The sequence below is a fragment of the Balaenoptera borealis genome (genome assembly GCF_965194805.1).
Source record: "Balaenoptera borealis genome assembly, chromosome: X".
Lineage (NCBI taxonomy): Eukaryota > Metazoa > Chordata > Mammalia > Artiodactyla > Balaenopteridae > Balaenoptera > Balaenoptera borealis.
Window position 1 is genome coordinate 86,849,939 of NC_138881.1, and position 21,783 is coordinate 86,871,721.

A 21,783-nucleotide genomic window follows, 5' to 3' on the forward strand; every position below is an offset into this window, starting at 1 on the left:
TTTAAGTTTCCTCACACTTCTGTGATGTCAGCACATAAGACCGAAAGCCACAAAATTAGATCTCAATACAGTTCCCAGGTTTGGGGAGTTCTGCTTTATTAGGTGATGCCAAGGGAAGGTAGAAGAATGATTTCAGAAATAATTGCAGGTATATTAAATAAAGATGAACCAGTGTCTCTCACTATATATGCATCCACAAACTGGCACAAATTCCCGTGCCACAGACTTGTCACATTAGGCAAGTTATTTTACCACTCAGGGCCCCAATTTCATTTACAAAAATAAGGGGATTGAAGGCTTAAAATTCTTTCAATTTACATTTGAGTATGAAATGATTATGAAAAAATGACTCGAGAAATTTTCAGTTTTACTAGATAAGGAAGATCAGCTATCATAGAAAATGCTGAACACTCAGTTCTCATGCATGATTAAATATGATTTCTTGAAAGTACTCTGAAAACAATGTAAGATGTGGTAAATAATCATTTTTTGCTGTAGTCTTTCCCAAATACATCAACTTAGTCTGATTCTTCATCTCTCCCCAAGATTGCAAAGTTTCCTCCCACACTTTTGCCTATAGTTTATGGGTATATTTTGGCCTCAAAAAAATCAGTGAGAGTCATTAAATTTTTATCTTTCCTCTCCAGTTCCTACTCTAGTAAGAGACTAAACTAGGGACTAAGTTCAGGTCTCAGACTAAGCCCTTGCTGCTGTTTTAGCCAGTTTCTTTAAGGTCCATCGATTCCTCAAAGTTAGGAATCTTTACTTGTTGACTGGCCGGCTACCTACAAGATGCCACATCTGGCTCAGGACATACGTTTCCAGCATACTCTAGAAGGTATGCGTGCCCATCCTCGGTAAAAGGAGGGCAAATTCAGCCGCTGTCCTTTCCTCCCACCTCCTAGCGACAGCTTCAGAGGTGTCAGACCCTTTAACCTAATTCTCTTGCCCAACATGGGAGAAGCAGCCTTTATTGAGAAGTTTGCAGTTTCATATTTTCCTACAGATTCAAAGTCCCGACCTTTGGGGTCAATCTGAGCAAATGGATCACTGTAATTGGTCTTGTTAAACTCAAGAACCGAGACACTAATTGTTCCGTTTTAGGCACAGTGACGAATGGGAACAATATTAGAACAGTGGGAACATCAGCCAATGGGCTGATTTCAGCAGCAACTGCCCGCTAGCCGGGCGTCCCCGGGCCTGGCGGGTGTGGCCGGCGGCTCTGCGGAATTGCGTTTGCGTCAGCGTGGGCGCGCGCGCAGCTTCGCGCCATTGAGCTGTGACCCAACCAATCAGGCTTCAGCAGAGAGCGTGGCTCCGCCCTGAAGCCCCTTGTGTCGCCGTGGAAGCGCATGCGCGGGGCGGAGCCCGCTCATTCGAATCCGGGAGGTGACGTTTGGACTCCAGAGGCTTTGGGACTGAGGAGTATTTTAGGTGAGGTGCTTTTAAACACCGGGCAAAGTGGGAGCCCTGAGGCCGAAGGGAATCAATCTCCTGACTTCTGAGCAAGACTGTCCTACAAGGTATCGGGTTTTTCCCCAGACCGGGAATCTGCCCAGTGGGTCAGTTGTCGTGGCCAAGTTCGCTCCTTGCTGGGGCAGGCTGTGAAAGGGGGTCCTTGGGGAGCGATGGGACGGTTCCACCGGAAAGGGCCAGAAGCTGCTCGCCCGCCCTTCTTTCGTAGGACCCGAGGAAACAACTCGGAACCTGGAACTTCTTGGTGGGTTAGACATACATATTGCTCTTCTGCTCCAGCCTCATCTGTTCTAGGGAGGTGGGGTTGATTGTCATTACGACCATTCCCTTAGTTTTTCCTATTTGAAGCCCAAAACTTAGAAGTCATTCTGGCTTCCTCTCTTTCTTTTTCCTTACATCCAATTCCTTTATTACGGCCTTGCCCAGTCTCCTTCCAAAACATTTCACGAATACAATCATTTTCTACCTCTCCTACCATTTACACCTTAGACCAGGTTCAGATTGCAGTCATATCTCTTCTGGACTTTTGCTAGACCCTTTTAATTGTCTATTTCCACTCCTGCACCCCTAACATTCTGTTTTCCGCACTGCAGCTAAAATGATCTTAAAACATAAATCAGATGGTATCACTCCTCTCTGTAACAGTCTTCCCTTCCCCCATAGTTGCCTATGACACTTAAAAACCAAATTCCTTGTTCTGGCTTACAACCCCAATATAGCAGTCCCTGTCTGCCTTTTTGACTTCGTCTCCCACTACTCTGTACCTCTTTCATGCCACTACCCCACCGACCCTCGCCTCTTACCGGTGTTGTTGCTGTTTCTTTAACACACAGAGCTCTTGCTTTTAAGGTCTTAGCATGTCTTGTTCTTTCCTCTCCATGAAATACTCTTCCACCAGCTCTTAACGTGGTTGGTTCCTCCTGGCATTCAAATCTCAGCTTAAAGGTCACATCAGAGAGGTGTTCTCTGAACACTTATTCCAAAGTAGCTTCTCACCCCCACCTCTCTTCTATGACATCACTGTATATTATGTTCACTATTAGTTATTTAGTTATTTATTGACTCTCACAACTCCTCTTCACTCCACCCCCATAAGTTTCATGAGAGCACAGACCTTGACTGTTTTGTTATTTTATCCCCGGTGAGTAGAATTGTGCATGGCATATATTGTAGATGATGCTCAGTAATTATTTATTGAATAAGTGAATTATCGGGGCATGTTTCTGTTCTGAGAATCCTTGGTTTGGCCACCAGTTTGTCTTTAACTTAGCACTGACAAAGCAGGCAACATTAAAGTTTAAAAGCAAAATCAAGGCAGGGTGGAGAAAAATAGGAGTGGAGAAAGTAACATTGAGTTCATGAGATGGATTAGTTTTGGACTCACTTATGTGATATAGCCCTTTTAAGAGAATTTGTTATGTTGCCTGTACTCTTACTGTTTTTTTCCCCTCACAAGGCCAGCTAGTGAATGTTACCTTGGAGAGTTGTTTCTGTTCCTATTTAGGTCAAGGGCTTTTTGAGAAAGTTAACCTATAGATTTTGTTGCCTGGATTGCTGTCAGTTTTTTTATTGTGTACCTGTATGCTAGGTCCTCTGTACTAAATGTGGGAATACCGGCATGTGTGATCCCTGTCTTTGTGGAGTAAAAAGGGAGGGACAGTTTGGCTGGTTAATGGTAACTTGACACTTGTTTCTGTATAGAACACGTGCAGTAATGTCACTTCAAAGGGAAGTTAAGAACTCTCAGGCACAAAAGAGGACTTCACAAGGTAGTAATAGCTATCAGACTAGACTCTCGGCCTGGAAAGTAAAAGAGGACCTAAGTGACTCAAAGAGCATCTCGAAACATGGACAAAACAATCCAGTGGAAGATTATGAACATGCTGATGATCAAGCAGAAGGCGCTCTGCAAATAGCACTGACATACTTTGAGAAAGGTAAGACAGATTGTTTTCCTTATGTTAAGTCCTATTCCTGTAAAAATATTCAGACTTTTTTTCTTAAGGATTTTTAAAGGAAAGCATATTTTTGCTCATTCGTGATTTTTGTTTATTTAATGGACATTTATTGAGCACTTACTACATATCAGTATGCTAGGTACTAGGGATATAGCAACAAAGCATGTTCCTGGCAGAGTGGTTTCCAAACTGTTGCACATTGGGATTTCCCGAGAATCTTTAAAACCCACTGGTACCTGGCATCCACTCTTAGACTTTCTGATTTTATTGGTATGGGATACAAGCTGGGCATTGGGATTGTTTAACGGCTCCTTAGGTGATTCCAACGTGCAGCAAAGTTTGGGAACCACTGCCCTAGTTTTTGCAACAGCTTAGTCTAAGTTCAGTGCTTTTAGTTAGTTTAGAGCAGAGAAGCCAGGGAAGGATTCAGTTTTCCTGCTTTGCTGTGAAGTGTTCTAGGGTTTTAAAGGCTTTGAAGGGTTTTTAGGAAGACATCTTTTACGTAAAGCTATTCCTTTGAAGAATCGTAATTGTAACTGTTGAGGCTGAGGAGTGAGAGAGTTTTAAAGTCCTCACTATTTAATATTGTTCCTCTTCCAGGTCCCGTTAAAACTTCACAGAGTAAAGATAAAACCTTGGAGAAACACTTGAAAACTGTGGAAAATGTGGCGTGGAAGAATGGGTTAGCTCCAGAAGGAATCGACATTCTATTAAATGTGGCCCTCAGTGGCAAATTTGGTATGTCAAGGGGATAAATTTTTCAGTTTGCTATTTGTTTTGCCTTTCAGACTTTGAATTAGATTGTTGATTGGAATCAGCTGCAGTTAAAGAACTATATATTTTTCCTATTCTCTTCATAAAACCAATCTGATAAGATTATATCAATAAAATGGGCCTTTCTTGTGTTCAGACTACCTTATGAACCAAAAGTTTCTATGTGCATATGCTGAAAATGGCTAGTTATCACATATCTTTACAAATAAAATGGATTCTTGTCACCAAATACATGGGAGCCATTTTTAGTATTTCTCTTAAGAAGGATAGATAATAATTTAAATAGTGTTGCTGGAAGGCACATTAAGAGATCACTTGGTCTATTTTATTGCCTTTAGGTTCACTTATCTATGGCAAGTCCCTGTTGATACTGTCTCCATTCCAGTGTCTGTGGCCTTAATAGTCAAGATGTTTTTTCTTTTGTGCCAATGCTTCCTTTTCTGTTCTAAGTTCATTTGTAATGGCAGTGGGGGGAGAGTCTTAGAAAGAAATCATATCTGTCCGTTATTCTTTTTACTCGAGAAGAACCTTTTAACCTACCCTCACCCAAATTGAGACTTAGAGAGTATTTTAGCCCTTGAACATTCTCATTTTAAAGGTGAGGAAACTGAAGCCCAGAGTGGTTAAAGAGACTTGCTTAATCTCAGAGCTAGAACTGGGGATCTCAGATCTCCTAACTCCCCTTCTAGTGTTTATGCTGCACCACACTGCTACTGGGTTTTCTCCTTTTTTTTTTTTTTAAATTAAGACAACTATCAAAATTGAATACTTTATATACCATTTTCTAGCCCTTGCATATTGGGTTCCTTTGTGCATACCCTATCATGTTTGCAGGTGTGTGTGTGTGTGTGTGTGTGTGTCTGTCTGTCTGTCTGTCTGAGAGAGAGAGACAGCATATTACTAGCCGAATTCAGTATATGACTTGCAGGAATTTTAGTTCTCTATATTTTTTAAAATTTTTATTTATTTATTTTTGTCTGCATTGGGTCTTTGTTGCTGCGCGCAGGCTTTTCTCTAGTTGCGGCGAGTGGGGGCTACTCTTCGTTGCGGTGCGCGGGCTTCTCATTGCAGTGGCTTCTCTTGTTGCAGAGCACGGGCTCTAGGTGCATGGGCTTCAGTAGTTGTGGCACGCGGGCTCAATAGTTGTGGCTCACGGGCTCTAGAGCACAGGCTCAGTAGTTGTGGCGCATGGGCTTCGTTGCTCCACGGCATGTGGGATCTTCCCGGACCGGGGCTCAAACCCATGTCCCCTGCATTGGCAGGTGGGTTCTTAACCACTGTGCCACCAGGGAAGTCCCTAGTTCTCTATTTTTACCTGATTAGTTCTCTTTGTTTTCCTAGAAAGTTAAATTTGACCTAATAAAATTGGTCTTCTTCTAAGTGGTTTCAGATTGGTTTTGACAAATTTCTAGGAATTCATATTTAACTGATTAGTGTCTATTGAGAACAATTCTATCTATCCCTTCTCCCCTTAAAACATGTATAGAATGTACAGATGTTTTCTATTTTGGAATTTCTCTTTTCTTTTTTGATATCTCAGAAATTAACGTTTAGAAGGTTTTCGTGATGTTTGCCAGGTCTTGTTGCAAATGCATGCATGTTTCAAAATGCATGCATGTTTCAAAATGCATGCCTCAGACTTAGAAACTTGTATGTAACAATTTAAAAAATAATCTCTGGCTTTCTAGTCTAATTTCGTTTTTCTGTTAAGCTGGAATTTGGTGACATTAAATGTAGCCTCATTAATTGCTTTTCTCCTTTTAGTTATTTCTGTGATATCCACCATCACTACCAGATCTTTATATGTAACTCTTTTGCTAAGTTGAAATACATATTGAGGGGCAGGTGTGCTAGAAATGTCATAATTAGGTACAAAGGGACTTTGGACTCTTTAGTAATTGAAAAGTCACTGGGAAGTAAGAATAGAGTCTTTATTGATTTCTCCCTTTGAATTTGGTGCATGTGTAAAGTGTTAGCGGTCAGACTGTTGTAAACTTTACAAGGGTTGGGGGATGGGAGTAGGGGAGAAGAGAGGAGTAAAAACAAGATACCACGAGACTGGAAAGCAGAGATTTTTATTCTTGTGATTCATTACCTGCCACCACTGCTTCCTTTCTTCTCCACAGAATGATGGGGTAGGAATTGATGAGATATATTGTTGAAGTTATGTAGGATATATAAATCTAGAGATCTGATGTACAACATGATGACTATAGTTAGTAATAGTGTATAGAATACTGGAAATTTGCAAGAGAATAGATTTCATGGGCTCTTACCACACACAAAGAATGGTAACTCTGTGAGGAGATAAAATGTTAATTAGCTTGACTGTAGTAGTCATTTTATTATATATAGGTATAAAGTATCTGCCGGGTGTTGGTTCCAGGACCCCCTGCGGATACCAAAATCCTAGGATGCTCAAATCCCTTGATAAAATGGCGTAATATTTGCATATAACCTACACACATCCTCCTGTATACTTTAAATTATCTCTAGATTACTTATAATACCTAATAAAATGTAAACACTGTGTAAATAGTTGTAAATACAATGTAAATGCCATGTAAATAGTTGTCTTGTGTGGCTAATTCAAGTTTTGCTTTTTCGAACTTTCTGGAATTTTTCTTTTTTTAAACAAATATTTTCTGTCTGTGGTTGGTTGAATCCACAGGTGCAGAACCTATGGATATGGAGGGCTGATTATATCGTATCATCATGTTGTACATCTTAAATATATACAATTTTTATTAAAAAAAATAAGAGGTCTACACTAGTAGGAAAAGAAAAGATGTATAAGATGTTTCTGAGAATGCTGCTTGCAGGCGAAGTTAAGAACAGTGTTATCTTGGTGAATGGATGTGATAACCATGCTATAATGCATGTAAGACAGCGTTTAAAGACCTGTATGTTTCTAAGAATGCTACTTGTGGGAGAAGTTGAGAACAGTGTTATACTGAATGGATGTGATTACCACGCTATAATACCTGTAAAACAGTGGTTAAAGACACATGTATCCAAGATATTGTTGAGGCTTCTACTTGCATGAGAAGTTGAGAACACTGTTTTTTCAGTGAATGGTTGTGATCACCACTGTATAATGCAAATAAAATAATGTTTAAATACAAAAAGAAATTGATGATATACATGTATATTTAATTATTGAAGCCTTAATAAGCAGAAGTTGATATAGGGTATACACAAAACTACTCACAAAATCACTTCTATTAGCAGATGGGAGGATAGCATAGAAGCCAAGAGAGTATGATGGAAAGATTGGACCAATATAGAATGATATTACTACCAGCTAATAGTATAGTTGTTTCATTCTGCTATCCTTCCCACTTTTTTGCGGGGGATGGAGACTAGAAATATATCTATTTATTCTTAAACATAGGAGCTCATGCAAGATATCTTAGAGTAGCTTTAAATAAATCAGAATCTATTATGCCATTTTAAAAGGTCCTTGAAATTTTCCTAGGAGTAAAAGACTTTTTGAGGTATAATTCACGTACCATAAAATTCACCCTTTTGAAGCATACAATTCAGGGTTTTTTAAAAATTTTTTTTAGCATATTCATAGAGTTGTGCAACCATCACCACTATCTAATTTCCAAACATTTTCATCATGCCAAGAAGAAACCCTGTACTCATCCTCCCTTGTTAGATAAAAATATTAGAACCAAAGAATTTGCTTTATAGTTTATATTAAAAGTTAAAGGTACATTTTTGTTTCAAACTATGTTTTGTAATGATGATAAGAGATATTGAATATTATTTTATTGCCTTCAATGTGAAGTGAAATTTTTAGGACCAAGAGTTAATAATAGTAAGGAAACAGTCAAGATCCTAAAATGTAGTTTGATTTAGAGTTTGTCTGCTTTCCAGGGAGTGCTGTAAACACTCGGATATTCAAGTGTATGATTCCAGCAACTCTAATATCAGAAGATTCTGTGGTTAAGGCGGTCTCTTGGCTTTGTGTTGGCAAGTGTTCTGGTAGCACCAAGGTAATCTTTTTAAACCCTTTGATGATAAGTCCTTCAGAACCACTTAAGGGCTGGCAAGGAAGAGCCACTTATGGAGTAATGGCAGTGGCCTTTTGTGCAAAGCCTGTAGTTTTGGAACAATGTAGCTTGATGCAAGGAGTCTGTTCAAACAGAAATTTTTACTGAGAGATAAAATCTATTATCCTTCTTTGCGCTAGAGGCTTCTAAAACAGCCCTGAGGGGGGGAATTAAGCTCCTTCCTCTGCAAGTTATATTTCTCTAAAGATAAGCATTTTGTCTCTCAATAGGTACTTTTTTATCGTTGGCTGGTTGCAATGTTTGACTTCATTGATCACAAGGAGCAAATTAACTTGCTCTATGGCTTCTTTTTTGCTTCATTGCAAGATGATGCACTGGTAAGTAAAAATTGGACAGCATCATGCATTGATCAAATGGTATGTGCTTGTATATCGATGCACTATATGTGCTTCAAAGTGCCACACAACTTTCCTTACTTATTTTAAAATATATGAAACACATAGAAAAGTATAAAGAGTAACATAAGAAACATCTTTACACCTGTCTCTCAGATTAACAAATAAAATTTTTAATGCATTTGCTTTATATCTTTTTTAAGGAAATAATTGTAACAGATAGAATTGAGTTCACATTGGAGTCTATTTGCTGATATAGAGCAATGATTGCCATCTTTTCCCTTTTAAACCACTTCAGCAGGGTCCTTTGGGTCACTTATTGTACAGTTTCTTGATTAACACTGTGAAAACCTCATCAGAATTAATGAGGAGAGGATTACTTTTCATGAGATGCCAATGGACTGATTTTGATTAAATAGCATAATTATTCCCATTGAAAACATTAATAACTCTAAGAAATCAATCTACTGTCCACATGGAAGACTTTCAAGGACCATCAGTAGTTCACAGACCATGTGAACCATTCATCTAACCGAATTCCTCTTGCTTCTGGATAGGGAATTCATCCATTGATTTCATTTTTAAAAAATTGACTGTCTTCATTGCATTGATCGAGGCAATGTAGAAGATTCAAAGTTTAGCAGAGAGTTTCCATATTCCAGGGGTTTATAATCCAGTTGGGGGACTAAGGGAAGCAGATAAAGTTAAATAACAACGCATAAGTTAAATTATCAAAGACAGTATATGTTAACATGAGGATAATAATTGCTGTGATATTTCCAGGAAGGAAAGAACACTGTAAACCAGAGTGATTAGAAAAAGCATCATAAAGTATGTAGGCATTGAGCTAGGCCGTGAAGGTTGAGTAGGATTTGAGAGTTGATGTTTGATATGACAGGAATATTTCAAGCGAAGTTGTGAACTGTGTAAATTGTATTTCAGGAGACCTTAAATAGATCAGACTGACTTAATTACAATTGGTGTCAGGCAGTGGTGGGTGATAAGGCTGAAAAAGTTGGGTGAGGAAAAATTGTTGAGGTCTTTAAATGTGATGGTAAGGAATTTGAACTTTATCCTATATCCAGTGGGGAAATCACTGAAAAACTTGGGGCAGAACATGTTGAAAGCAACACTGTAGGAAGTTGTATCTAGTAGTGCCAAACATTATGAATTAGGATGGAGGCTAGAGTCAGGAAGACTAGTTAGGAGACTAACATGATGATGACATCCTAAACTAGCAGTTCTCAGATATGCTCTGTGGACCCCTTGAGGCTCCCTGAGAACCTTTCAGGAGGTCTCAGTGGTTCAAGTTATCTTTATAGCAATATCAAGATGTTATTAGCTATTTTCACTGTGTTGACATTTGCACTGGTGGTGGATAAAACTGCTGGCGCCTTAGCACAAATCAGGTCAGTGGGACCAGACTGTACTAGTGGTCGTTGTGTTCTTCACTGCAGTAAAAAACAAAAATGCTAGTTTCACTTAATAATGTCCCAAATGAAGCAGTAAAAATTACTTCATTAATTATATTAAACTTCAACCTGTGAGACACATCTTTAATATTATGTTTGATGAAATGGGAAGTACAAATAAATCCCTTCTGCATACTAAAGTACAACAGTTGTCCTGAGGAAAAGCACTTGTGTGATTGAGTTGTGAGCTAAACCAGCTGCTTTTTTCACAGAATACCATTTTTACTTCAAAGAGTGACTGACATATAAACTGTGGTTATTCAGACTTGGGTATTTGGCAGATGTTTTCTTGAAAATGAACAAAGTGAGCTGGTCATTTCAAAGAAAACAAGTGGCACTATTTTTTGCCAGTGATAAAATTTGAGCTTTTAAGCGAAAATTACAAGTTTGGAAAATTTGTATCTGCCACTGTGAACTTGACAGCTTCCCGATACTTAAAGACTTTCCTGATGAGGATGGTAGCAATATTAATGAATGTGATTTTTAGATATTGTATAATGAAATGTGTCAATATTTGGAAACTTGGTATAACTAATTTCCAAATTATCAAGTATGATATTATGAAATTATGCATGGGTAAAAGAACTATCCAAAGTGCAAGATATATCAATGAATTTTAATGGAACAGAGTACAAAGAGAGTTCATTGATAAGATTTCAGATTCCACATTGCAGCTGTTCCCTAAGAGACTATCACTTACCAAGTTTTAGTGAAGTATCAAAGACTAATATCCACAATTTTCTGAAAAGGCTATTAAAATATTACTTTCTTCTCCAACTACATATCTGTGTGAGGCTGGCTTTTCTTCATGTACTTCAATCAGAACAACATATTGTAACAGATTTAATGCAGAAGCAGAGAATCCAGCTGTATTCTATTAAGTCAGAAACATTAAAGAAATTTGTAGAAATGTAAAACTGTGTCACTCTAAGTCATTTTTTTGGGAAAATATAGTTATTTTTCATAAAATATTTCATTTATTGTCAGCATATGATGGGCTTATTTTTTAAATGAGTTAGTAAACATTTAAAAATTTCCAAGTTTTAGTTTCTAATATGGTAAATATCAACAGATATAAACCAGATAAACAAAAGCTCTTCGGGGTCCTCTAAGTTTTAAGAATGTAAAGAGTCCTAAGACCAAAAAGTTTGAGAATCACTATCCTAGACTCAGGGGAATGAAAAATTGAAAGGACAAATTTTAGGGGAAATTGTAAAGGAAGAATTGACTTGGTACCTATATTGGATTAAGGGAAGGGTCAAGAGATAAAGATCCAAGTTTTTAAGGCAGCATGACTCAGAATGATGGTACCTTTGACCATAAAAGGAAATTTGTGAAAAGGAGGTAGTTTTGGAAGGAATATAATATATTTGGCTTTAGATGTACAAAGTTTGAGGCTACATCCTGTAGAAATTCACTCAATGAACGTTTATTAACCACATAATATGAAAGGCATTGAACTAGTATTGGAAATACAAATATGAGTAAGAATAAGTTAACTATAAGCCTCATATAATTAACTTATATGAGGCTTATATGCCAGGCACTAGTATACTTTATATACACAGTATTTCATCATCTCTAAGATGCCATCAGTGTTAAGATGCATCATTATCTTATGAACCGTTACAATAGAATGCTGCCATTAAAACTATCACATGATATGGATTTTAGGATTAGTTCTGTTTTCAGAGATGTTAAAATGTAGAGAAAGAAATGTTAGACTATGTAAAGTGTTTTTTTCCCAGTTCTGAGGGTCTGAAAGTTCTTTTCTTACATCGATATTCTAAAAGAAATTAATGAGCACCTACTATTTTCTATACTTGTGCTACCAGTATAGTAGCCACTAGCTTCATTTGACTAAGTGAGCACTGGGAATGTGGCTAGGCCAAACTGAAATGTGCGGTGAGTGTAAAACACACACCAGATAAGAAGTGGTTTTAACTCACATGAACCTCTTGCCAGCCTTATGTGGTATACACTTTTATCCCCATTTTAGAGATGAGGAAGCTGAGGCACAGAGAAGTCAAATAATTACCCAGAGTCACGTGACTAGAGCCAGGATTTATGGAAAATGATATTCCCATTTTAGAGATGAGACAACTGAGGCTTGGAAAAGTTATGTAACTTTGCTAAGGTAAGCTATCTAGTAAGAGGCTGAGCCTTGAAGATCTTTAAATGTAGTAGGAGAGAAGATAAGTACAGTGTGATAAATCCTGTGATAGTATCCACAGAGCTCCATGTGAGTATACAGGAGAGGTATCAAAATAAGACTGGGGATCAGGGTTAAAGTCATAGGAATTTGTTTTCAACAGGAAGAGAGACATGGGTGTTGATGTCAATAAATTTGTGGGTTAGTAAGGGACATGATTGAGGGAATTCCTGCCCAGTGGTTTTAGTGATTTTTTTTTTCCTCAAAGTTTCACTTAAGTAGGAGGCAAGGTCTTCTGCTGAGAATGAGGATGGGAAGATAGAATATTATGTTTGAGGAGAGAGTATACATTTTGAAATAGCTTTTGGTGGAAATAGAAATAGGAGGTTAGAGACACAGTTCTGAAGGCCCAGATGAGTTTAGGGAGCACGAATTTGTGATAGGTAAATTTCTCCAGGGTGGGACAAGGAGGCAAGAGAGTGACCGCCGATGGATCAGGAAGTCTAGAGAGAAAAGGGAGAAGGTGAAGACAAAACAGGGCAGATTGGGAGCGCATGCAGCTGAGGTTCAGGATGCCTTGGTGACATTCAGGAAATGTATTGGGGTTAAAAACTGGAATGATAGAAATTGTAGCATTGGAGTTTAAGATTTCAGGAGGGGATGGTTCAATGTGATGACAAGATTCAGAGTGACAATGGGGTGAGTTGTTGAAGTAGGGTGAGGGAATGAAGGTTATTGGAATTGAAATTTTCTCTATCCTTATGGGTTTATTGTTGTTGCTGCCCATTTATCAATTACAGAGTGAGGTATGTTGAAAATCTCCCACTATGAAGGCAGATTTGTTAGTTTTCCCTTAAAGTTCTGTCAAATTTTACTTTATATATTTTGAGTCTATTACTAGATATATGCACAATTATAGTTTTCATATTGTCCTGCTGAATCAAACCTTTATCATGGAGTTGCCCTTTGTTAGAAATGCTTTTTTTTTTTTTTTACTTGTAACAAGATGAGTTTAATAGTTATTTCATATCAGAAAATAGCCAGAAAGAGTATACAACACAAATATAGTGAGATCCATAATAAATTTCCCTTACTTTTTAAGTGGAAATAATATATATGACTTGAATTTATATAATTATTATAAATAGACTAAAGACAATATTTGTCCTTTTGTGACTGGCTTATTTCACCTGGCATGTCTTTGGGGTTAATCCATGTTGTAGCATGTGCCAGAATTTCCTTGCCTTTTAAGGCTGAACAATATTCTATTGTATGTATATACCATGTTTTGTTTATCCATTCATCCATCAATGGACCCTTGCATTGTTTCCACCTTTTGGCTGTTGTAAATAATGCTGTTACAAAATAATAATAATAACAATGAAATAATAACTAATAATGCTATTACAAACATGGGTGTGGAAATATCTATTCAAGGCTCTGCTTCCAATTCTTTTGGGTATGAATGCAGAAGGGAATTGCTGGATTGTATGGTAATATAGTAATTTTATGTTTAATTTTTTGAGAAGCTCCCATACTGTTTTCCACAGTGACTGCACCATTTTACCATCCCTTGCACAATGCACAAGCATTCCAATTTCTCTACATTCTTGCCAGCACTTGCTATTTTCTGTTTTTGTTTTGTTTTAAATAACAGCCATCCTAATGGATAAGAATTGGTATCTCACTGTGGTTTGCACTTCCCTAATAATTAGTGATGTTGAGCATTTTTCATGTGCTTATTGGCCATTGGTATATCTTCTTTGGAGAAATGTCTGTTCAGGCCCTTTGCCCATCTTTTAATCAGGTTGTTTGTTTCATTGTGGGAATTCTTTATATATTCTGGATGTTAACCCCTTATCAGATATATGATTTGCAAGTATTTTTTCCCATTCCATGGGTTACCTTATCACTCTTGTTAATAATGACTTTTGTTGCACAGAAGTTTTTAATTTTGACATAGTCCAGTTTATCTATATTTTCATTTGTTGTCTGTGCTTTTTGTGTCACATCCAAGAAATCATGGCTAAATCCAACATTATGAAGATTTCCCCTATGTTTTCTTCTAAGAGTTTTTTTTTTAACATCTTTATTGAAGTATAATTGCCTTACAATGGTGTGTTAGCTTCTGCTTTATAACAAAGTGAATCAGTTATACATATACAATATGTTCCCATATCTCTTCCCTCTTGCATCTCCCTCCCTCCCACCCTCCCCATCCCACCCCTCTAGGTGGTCACAAAGCACCGAGCTGATCTCCCTGTGCTATGCGGCTGCTTCCCACTAGCTATCTATTTTACATTTGGTAGTGTATATATGTCCATGACACTCTCTCACCCTGTCACATCTCACCCCACCCCCTCCGCATATCCTCAAGTCCATTCTCTAGTAGGTCTGTGTCTTTATTCCCGTCTTGCCACTAGGTTCTTCAGAAATGCTTTTTGTTTTAGTCATTTCGTTTGATATTGACATTGGCTAGTATATTGCTTGGTATATTACCATCTTTTGGTTTTTTGAAAAATCTTCTTTTGCCCTCATGTCTTAGATGCCTCTTTTATTTATTTTTTTTTAAAAAACAATTTATGTTCTTTTTTTCTTTTTATATTTTTGGCTGCATCAGGTCTTAGTTGCGGCACGTGGGATCTTTCGTTGTGGCGCAGGCTCTTTGTTGTGGTGCGCGGGCTTCTCTCTAGTTGTGGCGTGGGCTCCAGGGTGCGTGGGCTCTGTAGTTGGGGCGCACAGGGTCCAGAGCACATGGGCTCTGTAGTTTGCGGCACGCGGGCAGGCTCTCTCTTTGAGGCTCACAGTGCGGGCTTTGTTGCCCCATGGCATGTGGGATCTTAGCTCCCCAATCAGGGATCGAACCTGCGTCCCCTGCATTGGAAGGCAGATTCTTTACCACTGGACCACCAGGGAAATCCCTTAGATGCCTCTTTTCAATAGCATATAACTAGATTTTATTTTTAAATCCTGTCTGACGGTTTTTCACTTTTACCTGGAAAATTAGTTTATTTACTTTTGTAGTGATTGTTGATATAGTAGAAATAAATTGAAATATCAATATCTTATTTTGAGCTTTCTAAATGATCTGCTTTTTTCTGATTCTTTCCCTCATCCCGCTTATTTTGGATTGATTGTGGTTTTCCCCCATTCTTGGTTGGAAATTACACATTCTGTGTGTGTTGTTTTAGCTGTTATTGTACCTATTTTAACATGCATATATAGTGTAAAATGTAAGACAGTGTCATCATTCTTACTGCTTTTCTTTTGTTTGGAAAATGTAGTTATTTTTTTGGAAAATATGTCATCTAGCATATAATGGGTTTATTATTTTTTAATGAATTAATAACTTTATAATGTTCTCAGTTTAAATTTTTAATGTTTTTTTCTTAAAGTCCAAAGGTAACTAATATCTTTACCTTCATCTTGAATGATACAAGGACCTCAGAATGCTTTAACTCTGATCACACCCCTCCCAGATTATATGCTATTATCTGGTTTTAGTTCTGGCTCTTTCTTCTCCATCCTCCTCCACATACACATACAGTAGACATTATTATTTTCTTCACAGTGGGTGTTTGTTTAGATTTGCCCACATATTTGCCAATATCTTTGCTCATCATTTGTTTTTGCATCTCAGACCTTCAATCGAGCTCGTTTTCTAGAATATTCTTTCAGTAGAATCTTTGATGGTAAACTCTGTCTTTGCCTAAAAATGTCTTTACTATGCCCTTGCTCTTGAAAATTGGTTCTACTGTGTGTAGAACTCTAGGGTGACAGTGAAATTCTCTCAGGACATTGACAATATTGCACTGGCACCTCCTTTCCATTGTTGTCAAATCAGTCTAATTGTAGTATGTCATTTCTTTTCTCGCTGGATACTTTTTAAAAACAGCTTTGTTGAGATGTAACTCACATACCATACAGTCCACTCAAAGTAAAATCCACTGGTTTTTAGTATGTTCACAGATATGTGCAACCATGAACAGAGTCAGTTTTAGAACATTTTCATCACCTCAAAAATCTCATACCCCTTGGGAAAGCAAAAAATTCGTGTGACTTGCTTTATTGTGACATTCTTTCACTTTATTAAAAAAAAAAAACTCATACCTTTTAGCTATCACCCCCATCTTCCTATTTAGAGGTTCTTAAGCAACTCTTAATCTATTTTGTGTCTTTAGAGATTTGCCTATTCTGGACATTTCACATAAATGGAATCATACAATATGGGGTCTTTTTTTCTTTTTCTTTTCTTTTTTTTTTTTTGGCTGCCCTGCGCAGCATGCAGGATCCTAGTTCCCCAACCAGAGATCAAACCCGTGCCCCCTGCAGTGGAAGCGCGGAGTCTTAACCACTGGACCGCCAGGGAAGTCCCTAATATGGGGTCTTTTTTGACTGGCTTCTTTTACTTAGCATAATGCTTTCAAGATTCAGCCATGTTGTCAGCATGTATTAGTACTTCATTCTTTTAACCTGTTATCTTTTTTCCATAACGTAAAATTTACCATTTTAACTATTTTAAGTGTTGTTAATTGTTATGAATTTTTAAGTGTTATGAATTTTTAAGTGTTATTCATTTTAAGTATTATTAATTGTTATTAATTGCATTCATAATGTTGTGCAACCATCACTGCTATCTATTTTCAAAACTTTTGTATTACCATAAACAGAAACTCTCTAGCCAGTAAGCAATAACTCCCCATTCCTCCTCCATCCAGCCCCTGGGAACCTCTAATCTACTTTCTGTCTATGAATTTGCCTATTCTAGGTGCCTCATATAAGTGGAATCATCCAGTATTTGTCCTTTTGTGTCTGGCTTCTTTCACTTAGCATGTCTTCCAAGTTCATCCATGTTATAGCATGTGTCAGAACTTCATTTTTATGGCTGAATAGTATTCCATTGTATGTTTATACCCCATTTTGTTTATTCATTATCTGTTGATGAACCCTTGGGTTGTTTCTACCTTTTGGCTAACATGAATAATGCTGCAGTAAACGTTGGCATGCAAGTGCCTGTACAAGTCCCTGCTTAGAATTCTTTTGGATACATACTTAGGAGTTCTTCCAGGCAGGGACTGAGCCTCTTATAACCCAGGTATTTAGTATTGTAAACTTCATAAGAGCAGACCTTTTTGTCTGTTTTATCCACTGCTTAATAAGTACTTATTTCATGAGTGAATGAATGAATAGGAACTATTCATAAATGTTTGTCAAATAATTGCAGTATACTTGAGTAGTTTTCATGATGCTGACGAGAGAGTTTCTTGCTCAGCATGGCACGGGGGGAAGGGGGCCTGCTTTTTTTCCTTTGCTTTTCTTTTTTTCTATCTTTTAAAAAATACTTATTGAAGTATACATACACAAAATTACTTAGAAGTGATCAGCTCAATTAATTTTTATAAACCGAACATATTTGTATAAACATCACCCAGATCAAGAAATAGGGATCCTAACTTTTAAAAGCATTAAAAGTCACAACTTGGCAGGCGCCTGACTCTGTAGTGACTGAGATGTGGTGGTTAACTATTTGCCAGAAAAGCAATTGTAAAGTTTTAGATGCACATGAATTTTTCCTTTCTAGATGTGATTAAAGGAGAACGTCAGATAGAATGCTGGGGCCTAGGGTGGCACTCGTTTCATACCCAACATGATAAGCAGTATTGCTAATGGTTCATATCCTAGGGATGTGAGGCAGTGAGTTTTTTTTTGTTTTTTGTTTTTTTTTACTGAAAGTTACTATGTTTTGTGTACAATGTGGCAGACTTGGTCATAACATGTATTCTTCCCTTAAAAACAAGAAGATCCTATATATAAATCCACGCTTATTACAAGTATGTTCAGTCTTTATCAACCCATTTCTAAGTAAAGGAGTGGCAATATGGAATGCTGTACTTCAAAATTTAGAATCAAGACTACTAAAATATGAGTTTGTTTAAAGAAAATCTTTGCTTTTGTTGCCTTCTCTAGTCCTATTTAATAATTTACTTTTTCAATTTCCTAACATCTAAAGCAGGTATTGGCAAATTTTTTCTTAAAGGGCCAGGTAGTAAATATTTAGGTTTGAGTGCCATACTGTCTCTGTCACAAGTACTCACTCTGCTGGTGTAGTGCAAAAGCAGCTACAGACAATAAATACATAAATGAATGACTGTGTTCCAATAAAACTTTATTCACAATAACCAGCAGTGGGCTGGATTTGACCCACAGGTTGTTGTTTACCCATCCCTGCAATAGAGTATTATTTCCTTGTCTGATAAACAGATATTCTTAATTTAATGAACTCTAATTTATTGGCGTTTTTTTAATGTTTTATTTTATGGTTATCATTTTTTTTTTTTAATGAAAGTAAAACACTGCCACCTGCTGGTCCTGAAGATATTCTACTCTAGTTTTCTTCTAGAACAGGTATCAGCAAACTTCTCCTGTAAAGGGCCAGATAGTGAATATCTTAGGTTTTGCAGGCCACTCAGTCTGTGTCACAACTGCTCAGCTCTGCTGTTGTAGCGAGAAAGCAGCCATGGCCAATACATAAATGAGTGACTGCGGCTGTGTTCCAGTAAAGCTTGATTTGCAAAAACAGGTGGACTGTAGTTTGCTGACCCCTGACCTAGAATAAAACCTCAACAAATGGACGCTCAAAATGAAGTGGTATAAGGGAACCAAGGAATCATTTAGTAGTTTAACAAATTTATTATGTGATATTTGCCAAACTGAGGGCTAAATGATTAATTAAATTCTGGTATATCCACTCACTGGAATATTAAGATCATTGAAAATGATCATTTTGAAGACCAAGTAACATGGGAAAATACTTCTAAGTGGGAAATCAGGATAAAAATTTTAAGTTTGTATCTTAATAAATACGGACCTACTAGAAGGAATACATGAATTTTTGTTAGGTAAAAGAATCTTTTTCTGGTTTTCAAATTGTCTGCATTGTTGTTGTATTCCAAAAATAACTTTTAAAATGGCATAAAGGGATGCCAATTAAAACTATTGTTTTTTTTTTTATCACTACTATGTAGTATGAAAAAGAAGCTTTGTAAAACTATTGTTCAATGAAATCCCGAAGCCTTTTTTCTTAGTATAAGATTGACATTTGAGGAAAATGCATTGTTGCCCCGGTCAAGATATATTGTCATTTTTTTTCTTTTATTTTTTATATTTTGACAGTGCCCTTATGTCTGCCATTTGTTGTATTTACTTACCAAAAAAGAGAATGGTGAGTATTTTCATTCCAGTTGTATTACATTCACTCTGTAGAATTAGCATTTGTATCTGCCTTTATAAAGTTAACTGTTAGCATTAGTTCTATGACAGGGTTTTGTGGGATTTCTTTTTAGTACTTTTATCTAAGAGCATCTGCTTAATGGCTTAACTGAACAGGGTAATTATATTCTTGATGTGTTGTAAGGAGAAGCTACATGAACAAGGTTTCTTTTTATTCTGAACCACAGACTAGTACTTCTTTTCTTTACCTTTTCTAGTCAAACCATTTCGTGTGAGAAAACTGCTTGATCTTCAGGCCAAAATGGTGAGTACTGAAAAGACCTAAAACTGGCCAGTGTACTCTGTGCTAGGTACCGAGCTAGGCTTTGGGGATGTAAAATCGAATGCGTGTTTACCTTCAAGGAACTTAATTGCCTGGGGAGGTCAGTCAACAAAATAAAAAATCAGAATCAGACTGGGGTCAAGGAGGAGTGGTGATGGTGAGTAGAATTTAACTAGGCCAGGAAAGAAGAGAAGGGCACTCTTGGCAGAGGGAACAGCATGAGCAAAGCCAGGTCGATACCAAATAGCAGAAACCGTTTACAGAACTGGGTTGGTATGGCTGGAAAATAAGTGTTAGGGAGTAGTCAAAAATGACTACTTTATTTTATTAAAGTGACTAGCTTATTTATTCTGTGGCTGTGATCTAGGAAAGCATTCTTTTCTGGATACTTAAACTTCAGTATATTCCCTTACTATTATCTCTTGTCCTTACAGCTCTCTTGCATTGTTATTTCCACTATACCTGCCAGGTAACAGAAGTCTGTGAAGGTTTGGGTGTAAAACAATAGGAAGTTGTAGTGCCTATGCCTAACTGTTGAAGCCTGCGCAACCTATGTAGAGGCATTCAAATTTCATGAAAAACACAAACACATGTGCACATGTGTGCTTCTCCGTTGTGAGGTTTCCTGTTGGTACAATTCAATGATTGTTCTTGCTTTATAGCTTCCTATTTTGGCGCTCTGGGTGCAGTATCTTCTCGTAGCTCTCTGAGGATAGTAATGGTAATGTTTTTGTCCAAATTTAATTTTATTTCACATCAATAGAATTATGAAAAAGATGTACATTTTTCCGTGTTAACAGCAAAACATTTCAATGGAATAAGAAAATCTTACCATAAATAAGATCTTGTTGATTTGTATTAACTGAGACAAGTATATGTTAAAGTTAAAAAAATGACTCAGTACAGTGTCTAAAAATTTTTAACCCAGACATTAAATATATGGCTTCATTATTAATATTCTATATAGTACATTACTAAATTACCCCATTATCAATGCCTATTTATAAAGATACATTCATAAAATTGTTTTGATAAGCTGGATTTCGGTGACTTTGATCACATCCAACAATACCGAGCCTAGAAGACATAGCCATGCTCACATGTAACTGAACATGTAAAATGGTAACAGGCATAATCAGCCCATGTAAGCAAATGTATTGGGTATGTGAATTTTTGATACCTGCAGAGGCATGTGTCCCCTCTATACCCATCCGTGCCCCATAACTTCCCATCATGATGGACACAAAACAGAGAAATTGTCTTTCTGGTGGCAAGCATGAATGGTGGGAAGTGGAGCAGGCACATTGTTATCTTATATGCACCAGGCCCTTTGAGAGCAGTCTTTGGAAAAGGAAGGGGGAGTTAGGTCTCATGTTGAAGGTGGGTAAGGGTGGTTTCTGGGATTCTCCCTCTACCAGGCATGAACCTGTGTGATTTGGGCTGATTTTTTTTTTTTTTTCTGTTCCGAGCTTTGTCTCTGTTTCCTCAGAGTTCCTTTCTTGTTTGTTTGGTCTTTCATGGTAGAGGCTTTTCTCAAATACCTGGTAAACCTTGTTTGCCCATATTTAATAGTAAAGCACTAAAATGGTCATTGGAAACTTGTGTACGTGAGCAGGACTTGTTCATTGTAGGATCTTGATGTTTCATTGGGGAATCCCCCAGATGATGGTGTCACTTTTCCTAAGAAATTCTCCTGGGGGCTTCCCTGGTGGCGCAGTGGTTAAGAATCCACCTGCCAATGCAGGGGACACGGGTTCGAGCCCTGGTCTGGGAAGGTACCACATGCCGCGGAGCAACTAAGCCCATGTGCCACAACTACTGAGCCCGCGTGCCTAGAGCCTGCGCACTGCAACAAAGAGTAGCCCCTGATCGCCTCAACTAGAGAAAGCCCACGTGCAGCAACGAAGACCCAATGCAGCCAAAAAATAAATAAATAAATAAAATTTAAAAAAAATTCTCCTGTTTCCTGACTAGGGGTTGTA

The 21,783-nt window shown here is 37.5% G+C and overlaps 1 protein-coding gene across 4 annotated transcripts in view; it reads left to right on the forward strand.

Annotated features, from left to right (window-relative positions):
* Positions 1-1,363: 1,363 nt before the first annotated feature.
* CENPI (centromere protein I) overlaps positions 1,364-21,783 on the forward strand; it is a 78,742-nt gene continuing 58,322 nt past the window's right edge. The window contains exons 1-7 of one of the 4 annotated variants that reach the window (XM_082377163.1): positions 1,364-1,523; positions 3,178-3,413; positions 4,035-4,172; positions 8,094-8,212; positions 8,500-8,607; positions 19,423-19,471; positions 19,737-19,783. In XM_082377163.1, the coding sequence (XP_082233289.1) occupies positions 3,191-3,413; positions 4,035-4,172; positions 8,094-8,212; positions 8,500-8,607; positions 19,423-19,471; positions 19,737-19,783 (684 nt within the window). In that variant the 5' untranslated portion in view covers positions 1,364-1,523; positions 3,178-3,190. The other 3 variants (XM_082377164.1, XM_082377165.1, XM_082377166.1) reach the window with 3 other exon arrangements.